General features: G+C 37.0%; 1 protein-coding gene across 1 annotated transcript in view; it reads right to left on the bottom strand.

Moving 5' to 3' along the window:
• Nucleotides 1-11,810, bottom strand: part of RYR3 (ryanodine receptor 3) — a gene marked incomplete at its 5' end in the record, with an annotated part of 50,781 nt that overhangs the window by 1,357 nt on the left and 37,614 nt on the right. The window contains 11 exons of the mRNA XM_009870765.1: nt 889-989; nt 1,103-1,167; nt 1,650-1,806; nt 3,816-3,950; nt 5,774-5,920; nt 6,912-6,972; nt 7,501-7,628; nt 8,186-8,228; nt 9,017-9,147; nt 9,418-9,615; nt 11,606-11,692. Coding sequence (XP_009869067.1) covers nt 889-989; nt 1,103-1,167; nt 1,650-1,806; nt 3,816-3,950; nt 5,774-5,920; nt 6,912-6,972; nt 7,501-7,628; nt 8,186-8,228; nt 9,017-9,147; nt 9,418-9,615; nt 11,606-11,692 — 1,253 coding nt within the window. The remainder of the gene's footprint in view (nt 1-888; nt 990-1,102; nt 1,168-1,649; nt 1,807-3,815; nt 3,951-5,773; nt 5,921-6,911; nt 6,973-7,500; nt 7,629-8,185; nt 8,229-9,016; nt 9,148-9,417; nt 9,616-11,605; nt 11,693-11,810) is intronic.

Raw genomic sequence — 11,810 nt, forward strand, 5'->3', positions numbered from 1 at the left:
CTGCGGCGTTCACACCTCGCACAGCTCCTGGATACCTGCTGCTGGTACAGCGCGTTTGGAATTAAACGTGGTATGTGCTTTCACTGTAAAGAAGGGAATGTGTACTGACCTTTAACCACCACTTGAAGGGCAGCCCGGTTACAAAGACTGTTCACTGTATATCCTAATCTTAAGGAAATGGCTGTTTTAAATTTACTGTGAATTACAGGTTCCCAAATATCAATTAAGCAATTCAGTATCATAAGAAAAGCTTGGATGTTTTAGACTGGTAAAATTATGGATGTTAATGGAAATTTGCCTCACAAAAGTGACGTGCATTGACTTGGCAGTGTCACTTGCTATGCAAGGTATGATGCAGCCTCCACCCCAGGGGGCACTTTTTTTTTCTTTTTTTTAATTTTAATTAAAAGTCTACATGCAGTATTCCAAAGCCAGACTTCTATGAGATACCACCAGTTCAGCTCCTGTGGTTCTTCTGGCACAAAACTTGTATAATTATCATTGTTGCAGGAGTAACTAATGCCACCAAAAAACCTGCTTAAATATCCTGTTTGATCGGCTCTGTATTTACTATTGAAATAGAAGATCCCTATCTTGGGAGCCTGGGCAGTAGTCTAAACACAGAGCTCCTGCTTGCTTTCAGGTTTTGGAAAGCTGCACTCTCACTGAAGAACTATAGAATCAGACTTATACATTATTTTTGTAGTTAATCTTCCAGAAATGCTTTTTTTGTAGTGGTTGATGTTTTGGTTTTCTAGAGACCAGAAAGGAATGGAGATATTCCTCAGTTCTACAGAATTCTGTCTTAGGATGGTCAGCAGTGTGTGCACTGAAATTACTCTAGAGCTAAAAATTAGTACTCTAATTCCAGTAGTAAAATATACTTACAGATAGTTTGCCAGGTTGTGTTCTTGCAAAGTATGTGTTTCAAAGCCATGTGGGGTTGTGTCAAAATAGTCATTGCCAATTCCACAAATGAAACATTTGGTCTGGAAACACAAGTTGTGGTTATACAAGTGATTTTTAACTCAAAGACAGTATTTTAACTGGTAACAATCTGGAGTAATAAGAGTAACGAAAAACATAGTGTGCTTAATCATACCTCCATATCTTCTCTCACTTGTTCTTGCTGGTCTCTTAATTCACCAAAAGCATCAATAATGAGACCTATTTTGAATGAAAAAGTAGCAACACTTCAGTAATTAGCAATATTCACATTTCAGGTAATGTCCAAAGACTCCCGTCTTTTTGGAGTTCAGCATACTTATGTCTAGGCTGAACAATCCGAGTTACAATCATCAGTTTCTAGACACCTAATGTTTGCTGACAATGCACCCCTCCACTTCCTACTTAGGAAGAACAGAGTTGGATCATTCTGGAGACTGTGACATTCGTAACTTATTCTCAGTATAGATGTATTACATTTTTTGCTTTGTCACCAGATTGCCATTAACACAGTGTTTTTTCCTAACAGCCTTAGGTCAGTTTATAAAATTACTACTTCAAGAATTAATGATTTTATCAGCTCAGAAAAAAAGTCTTTATAGAAGTATTGCTAAATTTACCTCAGACACAGATACGGTTTCAATACATTGCAGAACTTCAGTAAACTAAATTCCAATGGTCTCTACGAAGGTAAGTGACAGTACCTTGAATAATGGCCAGTAGGATAACAATGACAAAGAAGAAAAATGTAATGTCAAAGACAATTCGATACATTTCATAAGGGTCTCCAGCAGGATCTTCAATCTCATCTCCAATGCCACCGCCAGCTCTTACACCCACATACATGTGAAAAAGGTAACACTAAAAAAGAGAAAGAAAAATTACAAATATATTTACCATGAATGATTCGGCTTGGTGGGTTGTTTTGTATCACACACTTTGCACTAAAAATCTGTTTATGTCCTAATTTCATAGAATCATAGAATGGCCTGGGCTGGAAGGGACCTTAGAGATCATTTAATCCAACCTCCCTGTCATGGGCAGCAACACCTCTCAACTAGATCAGGCAACACATGGTTACATCTTCTAGTGCACTCACTAAGAGGGGGAGTCACCATCAGCTGTTACCCTCCTCACTCCCTTGGTCAGTCTTACAGACTAAGACCTTTTGGGGGCATTTTTCTTGTATTTTTTAGTGTATTCAACTATATTCTACCCCTTGTATTAATTCTTACGGTTCTAGCTTGCTCTGAGTAAGCAGAGGACATCATCTAAGGTCTTCTAATTGAATTTAGAAATGTTGGCAAATACTGCCAGAAAATAAATAGTGACACACAACAAGTAGCTCTATCTGTGTTTAGGTCGTTTCTGGATAATTTCATTTTGCAACAGTAGATGTCTGATTTAGTATATTGCAAATTATTTATAATCTGAGAAACACAGCCTGTATTCAGTTGGATGAGGAAGAAATCGCTTTGCAAAAATGTCATTTTTTGAACATACAAGTCTTAATGGAAAAATCTTTAAAAATCTCCGTGTTTAAGCTATGTAAGCATATTAAAATGGAATCTTCTGTCGGAGTGAGATACTGCTGATGTTCCCATATGAATTGGCCACAGAATCTTGTAAACCACCTTCAGTCACACAATGTGGGTTGAAAACAATGGAAATCTCTAAACCCAGCCCATGTCCTGAAGTCACATTAGGCAGCAATGGCAGTGTTAAGTAATCAGCCTAAGGTCTGACAAATCTGTTTTTTCATAAGCAAATGCTAAACAGAACTATAGATCCATTTTTATAATGCAACTTCACTGCTGACATAAGATGCCAGGATTAGTTTAATTACTTAAAATTGTAACTTGGAAATGATTTAGCTCACTTGGTAGAGTGGTTTAAAATGTAATATAGTTTCATTATTCCTTTTACTCCTGCATCTATTTCACGACCAGACCATTGTGTCCACTTCACAGAGGGACCAGTTAAGGTGCCCAGGCAGTATTATTTTCATAATTTCTATCATTTGCACTGAATGTTTGAAAGAAAGTTCAAGAATAGGGAAGATAATTTTGCGAAGTCCACCACACACCTCTGTTCTGAGATATTTTGTTCTATCTTATTATATAACAGGGCAAAGTGACTGTTGCATGGAAGAAAGGAGCTGGCCACAGACTCTGAATATTAGATTTGTAATATCTGAATGTGTGCTGGTTTTTGTATACAGTAAGATCAAAACCTCTTCATAACATAATACTTGTCTGTAGAGTATCATTTAATATGACATAAATAACACTCTGTGCAACAGGTGGAAATGAGAAGTGAAATTAGTAGTATTAGATTATCATCCATAATAACACTTCTCACCCTTGACTAAATTACTAATTGTAAGCACTTTGTAGCAGGCTTTTGTAACTAGTGCTAATATCATATATGTTGTATAACCTAAATAAGGATAAGAAGAGCTTGCACACTGGCAAACATTTGGAGCAAACTGTGTTTATTTGTGCTGTGACAACATGGCTTCTTTTTGCAGGGTTGAATAATTTGTCATGAAATTTCTTCCAAATACTTTAAGGCTTTGCCATCTCCACATGTAAAAGAATTACAGCAAAGCATATACCACGGCAATTAGGGAAAAAATGCAGAATATCTGCCTATACTAGTGAGTGTCTTCTGCCTACTGTTGAGTTTAGACCACTGGTGAGTGCAGAGGCAATTCTGAGACCATTCCCATTTTTAAATGACATAGAGCAAGATGAAGAAACCCAGGGTTTCAACAACAAAACCATCCCTCCTTGCTTATAGTTTACTTGTTAGTATCCTTCTGAGAAATCGAGATGAGATTTGAAGCATGGTAGTGATGTTTTACTTACGGTCATCATGTCATCACATTTCATGTCTGGTTCATCTTCATCTTCACTTTTGTTGTAAAATTTGCGGAAGAAGTTAAACGCCACAACAGTGTAAAGATACACTACGACAGCCAGGAGTCCTACAGTAAGCACGAGCTGCATGTGGAGACAGGACATGAAAGCAGGTTTCAGTTTCTTTCTGTCAGAGGAGATAAGCTAGCTCAGTTTGCTGCCAGAAGTACTGAAAATGTATCATATTGTACCTTCCCCAATTAGAGAAGTAAAGGCAGCACTCACAATAGCTCTGAGGTTTCCCTACTGCTGGGATCAGCATAGAGGCATTACTTTACCCTGCTCTCGACATGAAAATCAAAAAATAACACTCCATTATCAAGAACTGAAATTTACATCTTTCTGAGCTATATGCAGAGATTACATATCACTGAAGCAATGTTTCCACTACCTAAAAGTTAAATTCTAGTAACTTGAAAAACTGGATATATAGTGAAAATTAAATGATAAACAGTACCCTCCTTTTGTAAATTTGATAAATAATTTCAACTAGGATTTATTATGACTTATCATAGTCTGTTTTCTGTTCCAAAACTGGTTCGCAAAGCCATCAATAAAATCAATAGAAAATTTTTTAGAACAAAGGGTCCTGCTTTTAAGCAAATAAAATCCTTAGCTGAAAAAGCTAAGCAGTTAATGAAATTCTATTGTTCGTTGGAGTTGTTGGTATTAGAAGATTCAGCTCCGGAGAGGTTACTGAAGGCTACACATTTAAAAAAATGCAATACTTGTTATTTCTCTTTAAAAAGAAATGTTGAAAGTATTGAACAACAAGCTGATCGTCAGTTTATCGCTTTCTGCTAATCTGTAAGTGCACTCCCAAAGCGAGCATTTCAATTTAAAAATCTACAGCTGCCTTTCAGTGTTCCTGTATACTAGCAAGAAAAGCACCAGGATTAGAAAAAAAATCTTTGCTTGTTAAGAATATATATAAAAAGCTGGGGTCTTGGAATAGTTTTCTCAATTATACCCGGTTTTGAGTGTTACGCTTAGAAAGATCTCATACAGAAAATATATCACTCATTAAATTAAAAGTAATACAACTTTGGCCATCCTGGAGGAGCATGAAGGGGATAAAAACATTTTCCTATGTGCTATTGTAGAAACTTCCTTTCCAGATAAGGGAAGAAACTTCAGCTGGTCGATTTGTGCTGAAAGAAAGGATTAAGCAAACACAAAGGCTGTATCAAGAGTTAAGCTAAAGGGATATTCTTGTGCCTCTTCCAAAGTGTTACGTGGTTTAAACTGTTTTGACAAGTTGAATAGGGTGAAAGAGAGGGCTTAGGATATATACTACTGCATTTGAGAAGGAATGGAACGTGTATGCTTGAAATTAAATTTTGAGGAAGTTCTGTTATTCTTAAATCTAAGATAAAAAGCGTTTTAGTGGAAAGCTTGTTTCCAGTGGTATGCCAGCTTGTGTACGTTGCACAGTTATTTCTGGAAGCGGGTTTTATTAATCTGATTTTTGCATAATGAAGTGACATATAAATATATTCCACAGTGCAGAATGCCCACACCTGTAAGCACATTCTTGAAATCTCAGGACCCAGCTGTAGCTAAGGACAGATGGTGAATTCTTGTTAGTTATCTCCAATTAGTTCATCCTTGAACATAGGGAAGGAGCTGCTTAGGACGTAATACATATTCTTGTATTTTTCTAAAATGAGGGATTTTTCTATTGTGCACAAACTTCTCTATCTCTCAGCCCTTCGTGGGTATAAATTATGATTTCATAGGATTTAACACACGTTAAATGTGCTCCAGAAGACACGATGGGATCTATTCTTTAATCCAATCATGATCAACATGGATCGCATTCCAGTATTTCTTAGGTAGCACAAGCTGCTTTTCCAAGTACTGTTAAGAAAACCATTCATTTTTGAACCTTTGCCCGTCACACTAACCTGTTTGCCATTGTGAGTGACTGAAGACAAAATGGTTCGCAGTGTCTTGAAGCCCATAGCAATATCCAGCAGATGAGCAGCAAAGAAGAAGTTGTTGTAGTGCCCGAGGATGGACATGGTGGTGTACCAGGCCAGGTACAGAAAGGACTGCAGAGAAAGCGGCGAGGGGCAGAATGTGAGCAGGCACTGGCGTGCGTCCTTGGCTCCACAACACAGCTTGCTTTTAGTCACTCAAGTTACAAAATGGAGTAATACGAGCGTGATCTGATTTGAATGACAGGCTGAACGTAATACCTCTGTTTTACAGGTTCAAAAAGACTGACTGTTATCATCACCGCTGTTCAGCTGTTCATTTAAGGAGTGTTTATTGCTAATGAGACCTGTGTCTTTACATATTTAAATGCAGTGCTCGGCACCTATGTTATTAACATTGAAATCCCCTACTTAGAACTGTTTCGCTTGAGAAGCTTGTTCCACAGTACTTTAAATTTCAGTCCTGATGCTGGAGGAGAGAAAATGCACTGTATCACTTGAGACACTTTAAGTCTCAGACCACCTCGGCCAGGACATGTAGAAAGCGTAAGGCACATCATACAGCTTATTCTTTAACAAGCAGTGAGCCTGAAGCTTTTACTGAAGAACAATGGCTCAGTGTGCTTTTAGTGCGCAATGAATTTATACGTCCTCTCTTCATTCACCTTGGCCTTCTTGTTTGATTGGGAATGCTCAAGAGGATTTCACAAAAATAAAACAATTTTTTTAAAGTGTGGTCCTTTTAAAGAAGTGTGACAGAAAAGAATTATCCAGCCACATCAAACAGATAATTCAAGAACAAAAAAGAGTAACTTTCTGTGCTTGATTTTAAAAAAGGACACCTTTAGTTACAAAATTAAATAAATGTACTTAGCTTCCAAATACTGGCATTTTATTAATGGTAAGGAGGTGCATATTGCCCTTCAGAACTGAATTTTAACATAAAGTAATTTGCAACAACACAAGACAGAAAAAGAAATTTTACAAGGGCTCTGTAATGCAACATTATTTGTGTATGTTTGTTTAAAATAAAAGCAGATGGTGGAAGACATACAATCATGTTTAGAGTAAATCAAAGCATATTCTTTTAAGTTAACAAACTCACATTATCAGTGAAAACAACTCCGAGCTTCCAAATGTGGTACTTTGTATCAATGGAGCTTAACCTAGGAAATAAAAAATTTTGGAAGTGCTTCAATGTCAAAATTAAGTATTGAATTCTGTAAGTATAAACAACAAACTAGGTTTGGCGCTTCACATTTGTTAAGTGTTGAGGAAACCAAACCCTTGCAGGAGCTTAGATTGTTTGGGACCTGAATACATTCAAGCTCTCATCTTCACGGATGGATTAAGTAAGTCAGGAAAACATTTCTGATCCTTTTCTAGACACCTGACATCTAGAACTTTGTTATCAATACTAACTAACTCTGTTTGTTGTAAAACCTAAGAAACTTTTTTAAATACTGCATTGATTATTGTTTAACAGAAAAGAGCATTACGGTTTTTTTTTCTTTTATAACACAAGTGTAAGTATGTTTTAGAACAAACTAAAATTTTACTTCCATGCTAAGAAGACTTCTCAATTTTAATTTTCCAAGCTGAGGAAAACACTACATTTTAAATATAAAATCTCTTTTGATCTTTGACAGTGAAGTTAGTTACACATAATTGTCTGTGAAGTTCAGAAGCCATACCATGATACCAGAGATGCCTCTTCTGGATCACTCTCCTCCACTGGACTAAAATCAAGGGCATTTTTGTCCAAACCCAGAAGTTCTGCTATGCGCTCTGCTCCATATAAGTCTCCGTACTTGTTAATAACCTAGAAATTGAAAAAAGAGAAGCTTTTGCTCAGCGAAAGATCTTGGTGACATTCACCAGAAATTATATTTAAAAAAAAAAAGTCAGTCACAATTAACACTACTAGAACAGTCAGAACTCCCAGGAAGCCAGGCAAGAGGAACATTAAAAAAAATAAACAGAAGCATTAAAGGCTATTATCTGAAACCTTATGTATAATTTGCCATCATTTAAGCTGGCATGTTTTTCTTTTTTTAGGGGGATGAGGGGGCTTTGTATCCTCAAGATGACAATGACTGTAAATGAGACCTGTGTGGCTGACTGACAGCACAAAGTTACTTCGAATGCCTGAGTCTAGGAAGGAAACCACAGCCTGCTGGCTTCCTCCCTCCTCCCACCCACGCTGCAGCTGCTTGTTCACTGAGACATTTACCACGACAATGTCTTCCATAAAACAAGATTCAGATCTCAATTATCTGTGTATTTATGTGTACAGAAGTATATTGCACACAGATACCTGAATTAACTGAATAAGAGATTATTGCTATGACTAACATAATAGAAGTATGAAAAGCCTACCTTCCGTTTTACAAATTTGTCCCAGTAATTGTTAGGAAAGGACCTATACAGATAAGGCAAAGATATTTCAAGTTAAATAACTTGTTAAGGGAAAGAAAGACAACAACAAAAAAAGAAAATACCACGTTCCCAATCAATACAGCTTCTGGTACAACTTCATTCACTCGCACACTGCGCTTCAAATTACAATTTCTATTGTTGACTTGCTCTGTTTCTCTGTGTCACTCCTATAGAGTGCTGCAGCTCACTGAGATTTTTCTTTGTGTTGCCTACACTTGCATCGTTCACCCACAGAACAGCAGGTGAGTCTCCTAGAATCAGTGTATGACTACTGCAGTATTTGCTAACGCTTATAACCTGACAGTAATTCCTGTCAGATCAACTCAATTTCTGGGACTGCTGTTTTGTACTGGATTTGTTTCTCAACATGTGCAAATTTTGTAAGCAAGAAGTGGAAAAGAAAGGTGGGGGAATATTCCTATACAATATGAATGTGAAACCAAATCATTGAAAAGAATGCAAGTTGTCTTTTCTCAGCAGTGACTAACATGCGAGATGTTTTGGAGAAAGCTTGTGAGGTACGATGCACAAGCCTTGCAAACCTCAGAAAAACGAAAAGGAGGTGGAATACGCATGTTATGATAGTATTTATGAAATAAATGGGTAATGTAGGATTTCATTAGAATCTACTACTGTAGCATCCAGTATAAGGGAAAGAATGCCTTTGTTTTACATGAAGTAGGTGGCAAGCAGACAGGGAAGGTTCTAGATCAGTGGCTTAATGAGCTATATTTATAAACAGTTTGCATATAATGATTTATTTTTACATACGGAGTATTGATAACCAGGCGATCCCACTGTCCTTTAATGTCATCTTCAGAGGGCTGTTCAGTTATGTACAGTCCATCAAATTCCAACTTTCTAGCTACTTCCTTCTCTCTCTTGAATACAACCAGAGGGACCTATGAAAATGACAGGGGACATCTTTGTCATTTTTAGAAACTGTGGCATCTACCTACAGTATTGTAATACTATGTAATACACACACACTGCTGTGAACAAAGTTAATGCCAGATGGAGTATGTGAGGAAAACATGTACATACTGAATAGTGAGGATTTGTAAACAACTAGGTACAAATCGGTATTCCAGTATTAGCTCAAAAAAATCACGTTGGGACATAATCAATGTTCTTTAACAAGTAATACATTAGTAGTAAGATTCATAACTTGCCTTTAAGCAGTAGTATCCAATCACACAGACAAAGGAGATGACAGTATGAACAACTGCCAGGGCTCTGAGAGCAGGTGCCATGTAACCTGTGCTTTCTTCTAAGACAAAAAACACCATGCCCTCATCCTCTTCCTCTTCGTCAAAAGAGTTCCAGAGATTAGAGTCGTCTTCTACTTCATCTAGTGGCTCTTCTGTCACCTGAGAGAAATTCAAGCACATTTAAAACAGAAGATAAAAGCTTTTGCTTTAATGACAAATGATGTCTGCAAAGCCTGCTCATGGGAAGATGATGAACAGTAATGTCCTTCCTTTTGACAGCAGAGGCGACCACAGTCATGTCGTAGCACTGAAAAGAGAATCTAGAAAAAACAAGTACAGGCATATGACAGTTTACAAATCTCTCCTTTAGCAGTACCATAGCAAAGCCAAAACAATGAAAAAGTTACGCAGAAACGTTTTCTTGGAAGAACTAAGCAACAACAGGGTTATCTTACAGGACTGAACTTTTTTGTTTGTAACCTACGTTGTTCCTGACTACCAGAGTCTAGAAATAGAGTTCTCTTGTAACCAACTTGTACATTGTCCATAAATTTTTATGTCCTGAGGTTTAGAGCTTGCAAATTATTGCAGTATTTAATCAATATTTTGTAAATACCCCAAACCATAAAGCTGTCACACTGTCCTAAATTCTTCCGACGACTTTAAAAACCTGGCCTTTAAAATAGAAGCCCTAAGCGCCCTTCTTCTGACAGCTTTATCTGAAAGCTGAAGTCCTGTTCAGTGCTATTCGGCTCCCACTGACCTCTTCCTCTCCGTGACAGACGGACCTGTGCTGATAAACACAAACCTCTGTCCTTGCTCTGTGACAGGGCAGGTTGTTGGCTGACTCGGGAGACCCAATGAAAAGCAGAAGAAGGGAGAAAAAGGACCAGCATAGACAAAAGCAGACTTCTGCCTATGCCTTGGAAATCCACCTTCTTTAACCACATGGGATGGAAAGAGAGAGGATTCCAGTATAAAGAAAAAAGGGCTTTTCTTACAGACATCAGATCTGTAAGGAAAGGAAAAAAAAAATAAATATGCTTTTATGGATGGGAGTTCTCTTCAGTGAATTCTAATTCTTCTCAAGGACGAGGTGGTGAAGATTCAGTGATAAAATCAGTGAAGGCTGCTGAAGATCATCTACTTTGTATCATTGTGTTATACACCAGAACCTGAAAACAACTCATTGGATTCAAATAAAACCCTAGGATTAAGTTTAAAGTATGGATGTATAACTACCTTCATCAGTGATATTAAAAAGGAACTGTAGCCTACTATGAAAAGGCTTCTCTTGCTTTCTGTTCTACTGCCTGCTCATACCAATCAATTAAAGTCCCAATCCCAGCATAGAAATAATCTTCATCACAACAGTCACTAACAATTATACTGGCAATGGCAAAAAAGAAAACGGAGCAAGTAAGTATGAAAACTGATTCATACCCTTGCATGGAAACACAGTATGGGGGGAAAAAAATGCATGTGATGTTCATTAGAGATTACTAAATTCACGGAAAAACAAATTAAATAATGCAAGCACTCCCCACGAAATGCCAAACCCCAGGCCTGAAAAACATGAAAACAAATTATGAACAAATTAAGCATAACTAAAACATATGGGCTTATCTGGTTAAACTGAGACATCGATCTCATTCTGAAATTATGTATGAACTACTTTCCAGCCAAAAATTAATGTAGACAGTAGGGTTCTTCAGAAAAATCAGAAATATGGTCATTGAGAATAATCAGGTGAAGTCTCTGAGTATCTTTAGAAGTAATGAGAGAAAAAAATGCAACAGTTTTGACATTTGAGCTATTTTAGTCAGATTTCAAATATCCTATGATAAGCAACAATCCAAACACTTACGTGAGTAAATGAAAAAATGCCTAGAAACACAAGCTCAAGTGTAAAGGATGAATGAAAAAAATATCTGTTTTCATTCAGCCTGACTAAAATAAATACAGAACAGGTTTATTATCACAAATTTTAGTTACACAATTTAAAATGTCTGGTATCTATAGCATCTACTTCGTATCTAAGTGCTTTAGTTTGTGTTTGAAGGGCTTTATTAAACAAGCCTTGAAACTATCGTTAAATATTCCTCTGGAAGCAACCAAAAAGCATTTATAGAACAACGTATAATCTTACCTTGTAAAAGAGAAGAATAAAGTTGATGGCAAACGCAACAAACAGAGCAAGAAACCTTAAATTATAGAAATTTCTTGCCAAGTAGTGCTGAAAGTAAAAAAAAAAAAAAATTAGAGATGGTGCGTAGTTGATATTAAGATAAAAAAGGTAGGCAGCAAGGTTTCTAGAACAGTAAACCCATAATTGTGTTGCCTTCATACATCAG

This window comes from Apaloderma vittatum, unplaced genomic scaffold (assembly GCF_000703405.1).
Source record: "Apaloderma vittatum isolate BGI_N311 unplaced genomic scaffold, ASM70340v1 scaffold2716, whole genome shotgun sequence".
NCBI lineage: Eukaryota > Metazoa > Chordata > Aves > Trogoniformes > Trogonidae > Apaloderma > Apaloderma vittatum.